This window comes from Rattus norvegicus, chromosome 16, assembly GCF_021556685.1.
Source record: "Rattus norvegicus strain SHRSP/BbbUtx chromosome 16, alternate assembly SHRSP_T2T, whole genome shotgun sequence".
Lineage (NCBI taxonomy): Eukaryota > Metazoa > Chordata > Mammalia > Rodentia > Muridae > Rattus > Rattus norvegicus.
The window spans coordinates 59,110,657-59,125,130 of record NC_141549.1 but is presented as its reverse complement, the minus strand read 5'-3'; the positions used below and the strand labels follow the sequence as shown (position 1 = coordinate 59,125,130).

Genomic DNA, 14,474 nt, shown 5'->3' with positions numbered 1-14,474 from the left:
CAACTCTATATATAGCTTGTTGTTTTCTTCTACATTTATGTGTTCTAGGATCAAATTCTAGTTTCTGGTAAGTGCCTTTAACCTGAGCCACTTCTCTGGTCCCTCCATCTTTGAAAACATTTTTAGGTTATGTTAATTTACATTTTCCTGTATGTTTGTATGTATACATGGCTGGAGCCCTTGGAGGTCAGAAGAGAGCATTAGTCAAGAGTAACACATGTTCTTAACCACTGAACCATCTTCAGTCACCTACTCTTTTAAAGAACATTACTCATTCTGTAACTTCCCTCTAATAGTCTTTTCCTAAACCCATCCCTCTTTTTCCTTCATGTCCTCTTCTTTTTAAAAATAACTTACTGTATTAGTCGACTCTCTGTCGCTATGCTAAAATACCATGACTAAGGCAACTTATAGAAGAAAGAGCTTATTTGGCTTATGTTCCAGAGGGATGAAAGTCCATTGTGATGAGAAAGCAGTAGGAATGTCAGCTTGAGAAAGAAGCTAAAAATCTATTTTATGTCTTGACCTATAATCAGGAAACATCATGAAATCAAAATGGTGTGAATCTTTTAACTCTCAAGAGCCTGCCTGCCTTCAGTGACATACCTCCTCCACCAGTGCCACATTTCCTAAGCTCACACCCAAACAGTACCATCAACTGGGGACCAAGTATCAAATGTCTGAGATTATGGGAACATCTCATTCAAACCAGTGAATCCAGTTAGTACTGACTGTGTTTACATGGTCCCTATCTTATCTGCGCTATATGGTTTATTGGCTTGTGCACATTAAATGCAGGTAACAATGGCTCTTTGAGTTAAGTGTAGTTGTTATGTCCAAAAGACAGCATTTCACAGCAGTCCTTCCTACTCTCTGAGTCTTTCTGCCTCTTCTACAATATTTCCTGGGCCTTGTTTGAGAGAATGACAAAGATGTCCCATTTAGAGTTGAGCACTTAACAGTTAACTTTCATGGAACTTTAGCCAATCATGAGACTCTGTATTAACCTATGCCCACTGCAAAAAGAAGCTTAACTGACTAAAGCAGCATAATCATGGCAATGAGCATAATATTAAGAAGATGGCTTAAGAACATGTTCTTTAAGCAAAACAGAGGTGGTAGGTTCGCATGTAGTCTTTTGATCTCCCTAGTCATGGACTTTTTGAAATAAGTGTACAGTACCAGGCAATAATCCCCCCGCCCCCCCCGCAGCGTAGGCCTCAAGTTCAATAAGAATTCAGTTACCACGTAAAGGTTATATGCATCTGTTTACAATAGATGGCTATTGTAGCATGCAGGGGCCACCACTAGGTGGGGACTATTGATGGATGATTCTCCTTCCAAACCAGCCTACATATATAGCACTGTAAAAGTTAGTCAGAAGGAGTAAGTTTCCAGGTCAATTCCAGCTTAATTTTGCTATGTCCTGCATCCAGAATGTGTAGTGTCTTTAATAAAGGAAATCTTATCTAGTTATAGTTGACAATTAGTTCCTTCTGTCTTAGTTAGGGTTTCTATTGTTATGGTAAAATACCATGACCAAAAGCAGCTTTAGACGGGAAGGTTTATTTCAGCTTACAGTTGGACATCACCAAAGGAAGCCAGGGCAGGAACTGATGCAGAGGCCATGGAAGAATGTTGCTTACTGGCTTGGTCAACTTGCTTTCTTATCACATCTAAGACCTTCTGCCCAGTGTTGGCATCATCCACAGTAGACTGGGTCCTCCCACACCAATCATTAACAAAATGGTACCTCCCAGATTTTCCTATAGGCCAGTCTTATGAATGTACTTTTCCACTTAAGATTCCCTATTTACAGATATGTCTAGGTTTATGTCAAGTGGATAAAAGCCAACCAACATATTCTTTATAACATCTGGATTGTAGGACGTTTCTCTTTTAATTTCAGTTTTTTTTAGCAGGTTGATGGCATGTATGCCTTCAGACAGTACATAAAGAGAATTTTGCATATATTCATAAACTATATTTAATCTCAATTAGGACTCATTTAATACTTTTCATGTAATTTGGTAATAAAGTCAAAAGTTTAATTCTATTTATGTAAATCTTGTTAGGTTAATACACTTTTTTCCCCTTCATAGCAATTTGCATTGTTAAACAACCATATGTGTGTACTCAGATCATTTTCCACAATATTTTTAGTAGAATTCTCTCTACTTATGGACCTGTTTTATGTACATACAGTAGTAAACTAGCCTTTAAGGAAACTATTCCCAGTAAGTTTCATGCAGAATGGGTAATTGTGAATAGGCTTCAGTGTAAAAATGAGTTACAAACTCAGAAATTTAAATTTGAGGAAATGAAATATTATGTTCTTAGAAATGGAAGAGGAGATTTGAATCCTCATAAGACATCACAGAAACAGCACAATAATTTGAGAGTTTATTGGATATCATCAAAGCAGCTGCTTCAATCTAGGGAGTATGAGTAGCAAAGATTCTTCTCTCACTTATGTAGAAATACAATGTCAATTTTAAGGAAAGTTGTATTCTTAAGAAAAGCTATAGTGAAAGAGATGCGACCTTTCTACCTTTGCCCTTCTTATCCCAGTTATTATCAAATCTTATGGCTCTTGGAGATACTAATTGTCAGAGTGAACAATGATGTAGCAATTCTTCCTACCCTTGCACGTAAGTAAGCATTAGCTTTTGCAGCTGAGAGGCTTCACTAGAGAAAAGTGGAAGTAACCATTAAAGTGACCCAGCATTTATTTTTATCCTTAGAGTAGTTAAAATTCAAAACCGGGCCAGCCAGTAGTTATAACAATACACATAAGAAGAAAACTAGCAACCAGAGAGAAGTCATAGACACACACTACCAGAGCAAGCAAAATCGAGCAAAAGACTTTTTTGAAGGAAATACATAGTTGAACAAAATAAGGGAATGTAAGCAGATTGAATAATAATATGTAAATTCTTTAAAAATCGAGAAATGGTTTTGTTAATCTTAATATTGTTTTGTTAAAGAAGGGTAGATAGATACCATTAATTCCCAAATTACCAATTTTGAAAATCAAAGAATTCTGTCATATAGACCAAAAAGTAGTAGGTGATAAAAGCTAATGGAAGGGCTTATTTTAGAGGCTTAAGAGATAATCTTGGAGCTCTAAAGTGCCTAGAGTTGTAAAATAAAAAGCAAGAAGCAATATTTAAATACATAATAATGATAAAGGATTTGAGAGTAGTAGTACAGTTAAGTACAGCCAACTTTTGTCCATCCATAGAGGGAATGGGGAAACTGCATGTATAGGGTGACCAAATTTCTGTCAAAGATAAGTTAAAAAAAAAAGTCTCTGTTTACAGAGAAAAGAATACGTTTCATACAAAACAAAACTCCTAACTGGCATCAATTAATCTCACATTCTGTAGAAGAAAGATGAATACATAATTCAAATATAGCTGCAGATATTTATTACTAGCATTTGGGAGTCCAAGGAGGACTTAATTCATTTAAAAGCATCCAGATCTATGTTCAGTTTATTAAAAACAAAGCAAACAAACAAGAAGGCATACAGGCTACAGTATGCTGGGACTGCAATTTAAGAATCCTGTGTTCAGCTAAGAGACCTGGCTTAGCATATGTGAAGCAAATAAATTATGGAAACCAGATGTGACTCATAATAGAGTTCCCTTTGTCTGAGAAAGGTAAGCTAAAACACTAGCTAGTCATGGTCTTCAACACCTGCAGCTCCAGTCCTATGGAGGCTGAGTCAAGAAGATTGTTGTCAATCTGATGAGCATCTGGGCTACAAAGTAGCAGACTACATCCTGTCACAGGGAGCCAAAAAGACAGGCAGCCAGAGAGGATAAGAGAAGACAAACATCCATACACTAACACACTTTTTGTTTTGCTTTTGAGACAGGGTGTCTCTGTGTATTTCTGGAATTCTGTAGACCAGGCTGGCTGCCCTCGAACTCAGAGATCTGCCTGATATTGCCTCCCATGTGCTGGGATTAAAGGCATCCACCACCACTGCTCAGCTATGACATAAATATACTTAAAAATTCCCACTCACAAACCAATCAATCTCAGTGTATATTCAGAGTTAAAGAGGCCGAAGCAGGAGGATTGAGTTCCCTTTGTCTAAGAGAGGTAAGATAGTACACTAGCTAGTCATGGCCGTGTACACCTGTACTATAGCCCCAGTACCATGTTCAAGGATAGATGGAAGTTTTAGAGTAAGACCATGGAGCAAAAGAAAAAAATCAATACTAGCAACTGTTAATGTATCAAAAGAATATTGGACAGTTGACTGTACAGTTAACTTCAGAAATATTCTCATGCTATATTACCAAAAAAACCTGTCTTAAAAGGAAAGAGTCATATTCATAGTGGTAGGTTAGATTTGAAATCATTCCTTATTAAATTAAAATAGATTAAGAAAAACAAAACAAAAAAACAGTTAAGGATAATAAAGCCATTAGTCAGTGTCTGTTACACTGTAAAGTGGAAACAATCCACAGGCATGTCAGTCAGAATGGAAAACAAAGAGGTGCTTTTTCTATTACCAACCTGTTTAGCTTATTTGGAAAATTAGGACCAGAAATATTGGGGTAACTACTAGTAAAGAGAATTACTTGTTTCTATAAGTATTTTTACTGATGCTAATAAGGTAAACTGTTGAAGTGGTTGGTAACTGAATAAGTGGCCAAATACTTCTTTGCTAACAAGAAAAATAGTAGTTATGTAAAACCTATATTTTTGGATGATCTAAAAAGATTAAGTATCAAAACAAAGCTACTTCTGAGATAAAAATTTATGAAATTACATATAACTTTTTCAGATTAAGTGCATTTAATTTTAGTATGTTTCACATTGCCTTGGGTTGTTTTGAAAATGACGCCCCAAAAAAAGGGCTCTCAGCATGTATGAAAAGGTAGCAAAGAAAAGAAATTAAGTGGGGTTTGCTTACCAAATGAAAAAAAGAAAACATATTTTGTAAGTTCTGTGATCAAAAGAATAAAAAATGACTTTGTAGGTAGGGCAGTGGTATGGTGAAATGTGCTTTTAATCCTAGCACTTGAAGGCAGAGACAGGCAGATATTTGTGAGTTCCAGGCCAGCCTGGTCTACAGAGTGAGTTCAGGACAGCCAGAGTTGTTACACTGAAAAACCCTGTCTCAAACAAACAAACAGAAATACTTTGAAATAGAAACTAAAACAATGTAAAAAAACAATGAAATACAAGGGTCCTATATTAGTGTTTATCTCGGTGGGAAGAGGATAAATTTAACCATCAGTCCATCGAGAGTAAAAGAAATTGAGTTATGTCATACAATAAAATGAATGTGAAGTGTGAAACCCTTAGAAAGAAAATGCAGTAGTATGATTTATTTTGTTTTGTTTTATCTTGTAACCTTGAAAATGTGTTACCTTGGAGTCTAGTAGAGAATTCAGATCTTATGAGATTCGCTTTATTGTACTTTTAGTTGAGGTGTTCCAATGAATATCAGAAGATAAATGAACTGTTCTAATTGATCATTGTCACCCAATCCTTCTAAAGGTTATTCTGAAGGTGTTCAAAGACATTATTTTGTATTACATTTATGCCAGGCCATTATACTAGTATAAACTGAGTTACGTGTACTATTTTACTATGGAAATCAGTTTCCCTTTCAGATTAAGTTAGTTGCAACTGATAACAGCTGTCACTATTTTTACCCGAGGGTATGAAAGTGCCAGTGTGTCTAGCACATGTGAACCTTGCAAAAGTAGGAACAGACATTCAGCCCAGACTGAAGAGCCTGTTCAAGCAAAGTTATTCAGCAGAAAGAATCATGAACAGCTGGAAAAAATAATAAAATATAGTAGGTCTGCAGAAATATCTTCAGGTATGTTCCTCTTTTTTTGTTTGTTTTAATCCAGGGAATTCATCTTAAATTTGAAAAGCTACACCGAAGCAAGTTTTAATAATAGACAATCACAGATTCCTATCATGTGAAAAGTTTTAATCATAAATGTAAACTACAAATAGTTTGTCTTGCTGTGATCTCTTTAGTGCTTTTGACACATTAAGAAATTCTTTGTAAACAATTGTTAATACGGAATTCCTAATTGAAATTCTAGAAATCTTACCTAAATAGGATTTGATATGAAATCTAATTACTTCTCTTAAAACATTTGCTGCATTATGCCTGTGATAAAGTGTGTGTGCCTTACTTTAACAAATACACCTAGCAAGAAATCAGTTCCTTCTTGCCTTGTACACTTACATCTCACAACTCTTTGCCTTTCTCGGTGATACTGAATTAGAGCATTCCCATGACTGCCATGCTATTTCTCAGCTTACAAGTTGTTTTGTTTTGTTTTGGTTTTCTCCTTTTACTCATAAATACACTTTTAATTCCATAATGTTGAAATTGTATGTGAGTGTGAGATTGGGTGCCTTTCCCTCTTCTCTTTCATCCCCATTGTGTCAGTGTGAAGTTTCCCATTGTCTGACTCACAGGATATACTATTAAGTGACTTTAGATGCTCGTGCTGTCTTCTTGAATCCTTTGGGGGCAAGTAACTACTTTTTATATTTTTCCATTAAATGTCAGTATAATATGTGACTGGTGGTATGCACTCAGTATCTATTGAATGGAGTCACCATCTACTGAATGATTGTCACCATTTTAAGTATTCACCAGTATTTAATGATTTATAAAAAGAATAGATACATCTCAGATACATAGGCTTGGTAAATAGAGCTTCAGTCTCACTTGTCTCCTGTGGTGATATGGTGTCATCTATTTGTGTCATACTTTATACACAAAATTTTGATTATAGAATTTTTATGCATGTCATTTGAGCCTATAGTGATACATTGTTTTTATTTTTCAGTTGTGGAATTATAGGGAAGGTAACTGCTTTCTACCAACACTTTTTAAAAAGGTTGGCAGTACAAATTGTACTTTTCTGTAGAATCTTTGAAAATGATTCCCTTACCTTGTAATCATTCTTTGGGATTCATCCTAATAGAGAAGTGAAAAAAATGAGGGTTTAATGTTGGCTGAACAGTATAATTCCATCTGTATATAAATATAAAGGAAAACAAACATAGAAGAAAATGTATCAAATGTTTGTAGTGATTTTATGAACTATGTTTTCTGGTTTGTATGTTTTAAATCAGAAAAGAAACTTCACATTTGCTTGTATTTTGAAATGGCTTTCTCATATTGCTAGGAATTAGTAGCACCTAACTCGCAACTGTAAAGTTTGAGATTCTTTTGGCAAAAATAACAATTCTATTGTCCTGGACTTTTAAATTTTTAAATTTAAAATTTTTAAATTTTCATCTCCTTTCACTATTTTTACACAACAGTGTTATCGTCAAAGAGTTGGGTGAGAGTTGAGGAAGGGCACAGAATTGAATAGGAGTATTATTTTCATTGAAAGTTAGTATTCCAGACCTCAGTGTCATCATTTGAAAAAAAAAAAAAAGAAAAAAGAAAAGGTCTGACACAGTGGTGCACCATTAAACCCAGTGCTTGGGCAGAGACAGGCACATCTGTATGAGTGGTGACCAGTCTGGCACAGAGTAAAAAGCCTGTCTCAAAAATTTATTGAATTTTTGGTGAATTGAATAGTTTGAGGGTATAAATATGCTGCTCATCAGTTTTCTAAAAGGCATCTTTTTCATTACTGTGACCCTAAAATTCTCTACATTATTGATACTTGATGTAACTTTGTAATTAGAGTGCAGCATTCCTTGCTATTATTGGATTATGCTTTCCTTTTTTCCCACGGTAATTATAGGAGTGTGTTTTTATACTCCCTACCCTCAAAAAAAAAAAAATTGGATATCACTATGGTTGTCATCACTAATTACAGCAACTTTAGTTTGTAGCAGTTTTTTTTTAAATAAAAACACTTTCCATTTTTAGACAAAACAATATTTCTAAGGATGTTCTTGTGCATATATGTTTATGCACCAAGTGAATGGCTAGTGCCTGAGAAAGCAAGAAGAGGGTATCTGACCCCTGGGACTATGATAGTGCTTGTGAGCCATCATTTGAGTGTTGAGAATCAAACAGGTCCTCTGGAACATCACCCAGTACTTACTCTTAACCATTGAGCCATTTCTCCTGCCCATCCAATGAGAATGTTTTCAAATACCGAATAAATTATTATTTGCAGTAACAAAGTAGGTAAATATCTTTTTAAATTTTATTTTTTCTCATTCACTTATTTATATTATAAGCCCTGTCTTAACATTTTATGCTCATCCTATGTCTACCCTTTCCTACAGCATATACTAGAATTTTACAGCAGTCTAACAGTTTAAAAGAAATACACGTGACAAAGTGTCAGGAGGTAACAATCTGCTTAGTTCTAGAGTCCATATTTGTTATTGTTCTTTATTGAACTTAAAATCCTTATATTATCCTGATTTTTGTTTCTTTGTTTTAGTTTTATGAGTTGGTCTCTATGTAGCCATTGTTGTCCAGGAGCTCTCTGTGTAGGCCAGTCCAGCCTTGAGCACAGATCCTCCTGCCTCTGCTTCCTGAGTGCTGGGATTAAAGTTGTGTGCTACCAAACCTGACTTGTTTCGTTCTTTACTTTTATGTGTGCAGGTGTTTTGCCTGTGTTATGTCTGTGCGTTGGATGTCTGATGCTGGAGCTACAGACAGTAGTTAGACATCATGTGGGTGCTGGGAATTGAACGTGAGTCCTCTAAAAGAGCAGCTAGCACTCCTAATTGTTGAGCCATCTTCTCAATCCTTAATTCTCTCTTCATTTTTAGATTTAGCTTAGTGTATATATGTTACTAAACTTACGAAAAATAAAAACCTCGTATTCTGAAGTCTTTGATTTATAATTCACAGTTGGCAAAACTGACCCTTTCTTGTTTTATAGCATATCTGTAAAGGTAGTAGAAACGTTTTGGGTTGTTTTTTTTTTATGACAAGGTGTTTAAAAATTATTTATTTCACATATCTGTGATATTGAAATGCATTAAGATTTTTGTAAATAGATAGAGGTGTTTGTATGTTACATCTGTTTTTTGCTACCAGTCAGTATCTGAAAAAATAATAAATCATCAAAAAACGTAACTATGTTGGGCATAAGCTATAATAAATAAAGATTGTGGAAATTTAGAAATATTCCAAAATGCTATTTTGATTCAGAAGTACATATTTACATTATTTAGAATTACGAAAGTATTTTAACATTTATGTTCTGCAACAGAACACAAGAGGGATTTTTTTATGAGGGATTTAATATGATTTACAATTCTAAAAACATCTTAACTCCTTTCTGCAGAGATATATAGAAAGTAAAGTCCTATTTCAATCCTTAAAGGACTCTAAAGAAAGTAAAACAAAGGCAAGAGAGATGGCTGAACTGTTAATTGCTCAGTTCACAACTAGACTTTGGAAAAACCAAGAACCCAGACCTGGCAAAACTAGATATACAGTGGTAGAATTAAGATTAGGTTGGCAAAGAGGAGGGAGTTTTCTAGCATTCATTTTAGTTTAGGAAGAAAGACTTACTTGAATTTAAATCTCTTAATTACATAAAAGGAGAGATGAAAGTTAGAATTAATTAGGAGTAATTTTATTGTAGAATAATAATTTATCATAGAGAACTACTAAGCCATTAACAAACTATTTTCTTAGAGCTTTGAAACAACATTTAAAAAATTAAACTATGATTTAACTTGCCACCCATGAATTGAAAATTTACATAACAAATAGTATGTCCTGATCTGGATTTTCCCCTTTAAATGGGAAATTACTTAATGCCACATTCATTTTAATATATTGAATGTGGGCATTTTGAAACTATTAAGAGAAATTTAATATAGCATCTTTTAAAATGACTGTCTTATGGACAGATCAGATAGGTTGCATGTGTTTACTCTTATTTTATGTTTATGGAAATTGACACTTAGACATGTAGCGCAACTTAGCTAATTAGTACAAAGGTTATTTTTTTTATTATTTCTGTATTATACTATTCTGCAAAAGTGATTATATCTTCATGCTCTTTCCATGGTTTTACAAAAACAACATATACTGAAACATTCAACCTTTTTTATCTGTTAGAATCATTGATTTTTGAAGGGATAAAACTAACCAAATATTTACAGTTCTACTTTGTTGTATGAAAATTACAGAATTTGAGTGCTAGAAGAACAACTTGAGTATGGGTCGCCTTTGGTCCATTTCTGTTTCTAGAAAGAACACAAAGTTCCCTAATTTGTACCCTGAAAAAAAGTTTAGGGCTAACCATATGGTTCAAAGTAGCATATATGAAACCCAGGGATTGTTCTCTGTCACTAACCACCCACCCAACAGAGTGTTGCTGGTGAGTTGATGGGGCAGTATTTTATCTACGTAATCCAGGGGTGTGGGGAGCCTGACAATGTAGCTTGGCACCTTCTACTCTGATTTGTACACTTAAGTAAATAGCATTTTATAGTGAAATTGACCATTTATGACATAATTATGCATTGTTAAGCCACAACATTTTTTCTCTCAACATAATAGATTTCCCCTTTTTGTTATGAAGTTCATATTACCAAAATAAACCAAAATCATTTTAATTTAGCTTATTCCAGTCAGGAGCTTATTGCTTTTTCAGTGACTAGTCCCATGATATGCATACAGTTTCCCAGGTTTTGCTTGTAGTTTTGGATTGGTTTAATTTTCAGACAAGTTTTTGGCTATGTAGTCCAAGCTGCTGGCCTTTAACTTATAGCTCTTCCTTATGTCCCCAGTTCTGCAGTTAAAGGTAGGCTCTAACATATCTGGTCATTTTCTTTTAACTGAGAAATTAAATATTCTAAGTAGTATCACATATTGCTATTCTTGAATTTAAATATTTTAATACAGGGTATTTATCTTAATATTTTAAGAATATTTCTTTAAGAGTCCTGAAATAGGATTTGTTGTGTTAAAGCTTAGAAAATGATGTAGATTAATAGGAGTTATTATGTAGGCATTTTATTGTCATTATTTTCTTGATCATTTTTGTCTTCCAGAAACTGGAAGTGATTTTTCCATGTTTGAAGCTTTACGGGATACTATTTATTCCGAAGTGGCTACATTAATTTCTCAAAATGAATCTCGTCCACATTTTCTTATTGAACTTTTCCATGAGCTGCAGCTCCTCAATACAGACTACTTGAGACAGAGAGCTTTATATGCGCTGCAGGTATCAGACAGCTCATTCTTCTGTCAGCTTACTCAGTGCTTATATGTGGGTGCTTAAGTGAAGCGTGTCCTTTTTGTCTATGTATTTTGATTTATTTTCTGTTTTTTGTGACATTTCATTTAAAACTTCTTATATAACTTAATTCGTTTTAGTTTATCTTTACTCATTTTTCTATGTTTTTTTTAATATTCTTTGCTTAATACTTAATCTGTGAAAAGTGCTTTATTTTTCTTCCATCTGCCTCTCTTTTGAAATTTGTCACATAAATTTGGAGAAAAAAATATATATATATGTATGTTGCGTATAAATGTCTTTATTTCATTATTTAGGATATTGTATCCAGACATATTTCTGAAAGTGATGAAAAAGAAGGGGAAAATATAAAGTCTGTGAATTCTGGCACTTGGGTGGCATCAAACTCCGAACTTACTCCAAGTGAGAGCCTTGTTACTACTGATGATGTAAGCCAATATGATATGTTAAATGTGGGCACCCTTTCAATGTATAATAAAGGTTGAAGGTATTGTCAGATTGTGGATATAGATAATATTGTTGATGTTCTTAAAAATGATAATACTTTGAAGCCTGCAGTAGCCAAATGTACCTTTAATAGGCATTTAATAAGTCTTGTAGTATTCAGAACATTAGTTAGACCAAATAGCAATCAAGTCAGAAAACCTTTAAATATATAAGTACAAACTAAACCAAGTCTTTGTGTAAAAGAAAAACCTGGACAAAAGAAAATCATCCAGAAGAAAAATTGAAGTTTAATGTATTCTACTTAGACCAATTTGTGAATAAACTGTCTATCCACTTAAAGATAAAGAGAACACTTTTGTGATTTCTTTATCACTATTGTAATGTTAACACAAAGTATTCTGGAAATGGTATTTCTCCAAAAGGATATTTTAACTTCTTTCTAGGTAAGAATAATCTGTTTAGAAACTATTGAGGATTTTCTTTTATTTTTTACTCTTAAAATCATGCTGAAGACAATACCTCCTGAACTGTCCTTTCCTTCTTAAAATTGTTCTATACTATGCTATGAATCATATATAAGAAACTATAATTTACATAGTTTATATTTTGTTGTGTTTATGCATATGTAGTGCATGTATGTGTGTGGTGTAGTAGGAGGAAGAGGCCAGAAGTATCTTCCTGGGTTGGGGATTTAGCTCAGTGGTAGAGCGCTTTGCCTAGGAAGCGCAAGGCCCTGGGTTCGGTCCCCAGCTCCGAAAAAAAGAACCAAAAAAAAAAAAAAAAAGAAGTATCTTCCTTGATTGCTTTCTACATTATCTTTTCTTATCTTTTTTTTTTTTTTTCCTTTTTTTCGGAGCTGGGGACCGAACCCAGGGCCTTGTGCTTGCTAGGCAAGCGCTCTACCACTGAGCTAAACTCCCAACCCCCACATTGTCTTTTGAGACAGCACTTCTCATTCAACCTGGTGCTTGCTGATTACTGGATATTGTGATCACCCGAGAAAGACTTGGTCCCATAGTTTTTATTTTTATTTTTTTTTTTGATTCTATTTTTCGGAGCTGGGGACCGAACCCAGGGCCTTGCGCTTCCTAGGCAAGCGCTCTACCACTGAGCTAAATCCCCAACCCCCATAGTTTTTATTTTTATAATGTTAAATATATATTAGGAGTGACTACTCATTACAATTAACTGAAAATGATGTGTTCCTTTTTATAGGAAATGTAAAAGCAGACAACTGTCTGTCTGTCTATCTATCCATCAGTCTAATTTATTTGGGGCAATGGGAGGAATTACTGGATTATAGTAAAAGTTATTGGATATTGCAATAACTTGGGAAAGACTGAAGTGATAGAAATTGAATTGATGAGAGATATTAACTATGGAGAACAGAAATTGATGCAAATTGTCTTTGTATGTGTGGGTTTTTTAAAACTTGGTTTTGCGTGCGTGCGTGCGTGCGTGCATGTGTGTGTGTGTGTTTGGGGGAAGGTCTCATTTTATACCATTGACTGACCTAGAACTCCTTATGTAGACCAGGCTGGCCTTGAACTCAGAGATATGTGTGTTTCTGTCTCCTAAGTACTGTGTCTAAAACCACTACATCGAAATAATGGTTTTTAGCTGTTGAGAACCTGATTATGTAAGTGTATCTATTTGTTCAACTTATCAAACTATATGCTTAAAATCGGCACATTATATAGTATTTTAATTGTACGACTAATAGCTCACTACTACCTGTAACTCCAGTTCCCAGGGAACCATCACCTTCTCCTGGCCTCAGTGGGCTACCTGCACACATGTGTCATTCACTTACACAGACACATGCATACATATAAATAAAAATGTAGTTTCATAAGATTATGAATGCCATGTTTTTATTCAGATATAAGACAAGATACATACAGTAAGAATGTAAAGTGTCTATGGGTTGTAAAGATAATTTAAAATGTTAACTATCAATTTATAATCTTCAATGAAAGTTGGCTTTCTTATTTTTATTTAACCAAAATGTTCTCCAAGATTACTTAATATTTATTATGCTTCTTTAATAACGGATTATATTGCAGTCTTGTCTGACTAGAGTTCTCATGCAACTTTCTATTATCCCTTTTAAATGTATGCTTTTATGCAAATAACAGTTTCTGTGTTAAATCTTTAATGTTTATGAAATGTTTTTAGAAGTATTGAAGAATTGTTTCTTTAACTTAGGAAACGTTTGAGAAGAACTTTGAAAGAGAAACACATAAAATAACTGAACAGAATGATGCTGACAATGTGAGTGTCATGTCTGTGTCTTCCAACTTTGAGCCATTTGCAACAGACGACCTAGGTAAGTGAGCTCTCTCCATCACCTAGCATGTGGCAGAGTTGATCAAATAAGGAAATAACTAGGATGAACACAAAAATACCCATCAGTCCAAATCCATGATCTTTTGTTAATTCCTTGACCTGAGGCAAATCATCTACTCTACAGGTATGCAAATGCTGACAAGTAGGACTTTTATCTAATTTGCTGAATTCTTGAGAAAAACATAGACCTTCAAATATGAATAATAGTTTTTTAATTGAACTTTAATTTTCCTTAAAAAGAAAGGTCATATACTTGGTTATTGAAAACTCTGTTTCTTCAAATTTTTTCTTTTTTCTTTTTTTTTTTTAAATTTTATGTATATGAGTACTCTGTCATTCTCTTCAGACACCTCAGAAGAGGCCATCAGATCCCATTACAAATGATTTTGAGCCAACTTGTGGTTGCTGGGAATTGAACTCAGGACCTCTGGAAGAGTAGTCAGTGCTCTTAACTTCTAAGCCATCTCTCCAGATCCTCCA

At 34.3% G+C, this 14,474-nt stretch overlaps 2 protein-coding genes across 24 annotated transcripts in view; one reads left to right on the top strand and one right to left on the bottom strand.

The window, feature by feature from the left end:
- The window catches only part of Erich1 (glutamate-rich 1), a gene marked incomplete at its 5' end in the record, with an annotated part of 52,793,804 nt that overhangs the window by 24,539,233 nt on the left and 28,240,097 nt on the right, over window positions 1-14,474 (bottom strand).
- Pcm1 (pericentriolar material 1) overlaps window positions 1-14,474 on the top strand; it is a 96,767-nt gene that overhangs the window by 64,662 nt on the left and 17,631 nt on the right. For 14 of the 24 annotated variants that reach the window (XM_087589223.1, XM_087589218.1, XM_087589211.1 and 11 more), the window contains 4 exons: window positions 5,687-5,851; window positions 10,993-11,165; window positions 11,495-11,626; window positions 13,854-13,974. In XM_087589223.1, coding sequence (XP_087445349.1) covers window positions 5,687-5,851; window positions 10,993-11,165; window positions 11,495-11,626; window positions 13,854-13,974 — 591 coding nt within the window. The remainder of the gene's footprint in view (window positions 1-5,686; window positions 5,852-10,992; window positions 11,166-11,494; window positions 11,627-13,853; window positions 13,975-14,474) is intronic. The other 10 variants (XM_087589226.1, XM_087589220.1, XM_087589225.1 and 7 more) reach the window with 1 other exon arrangement.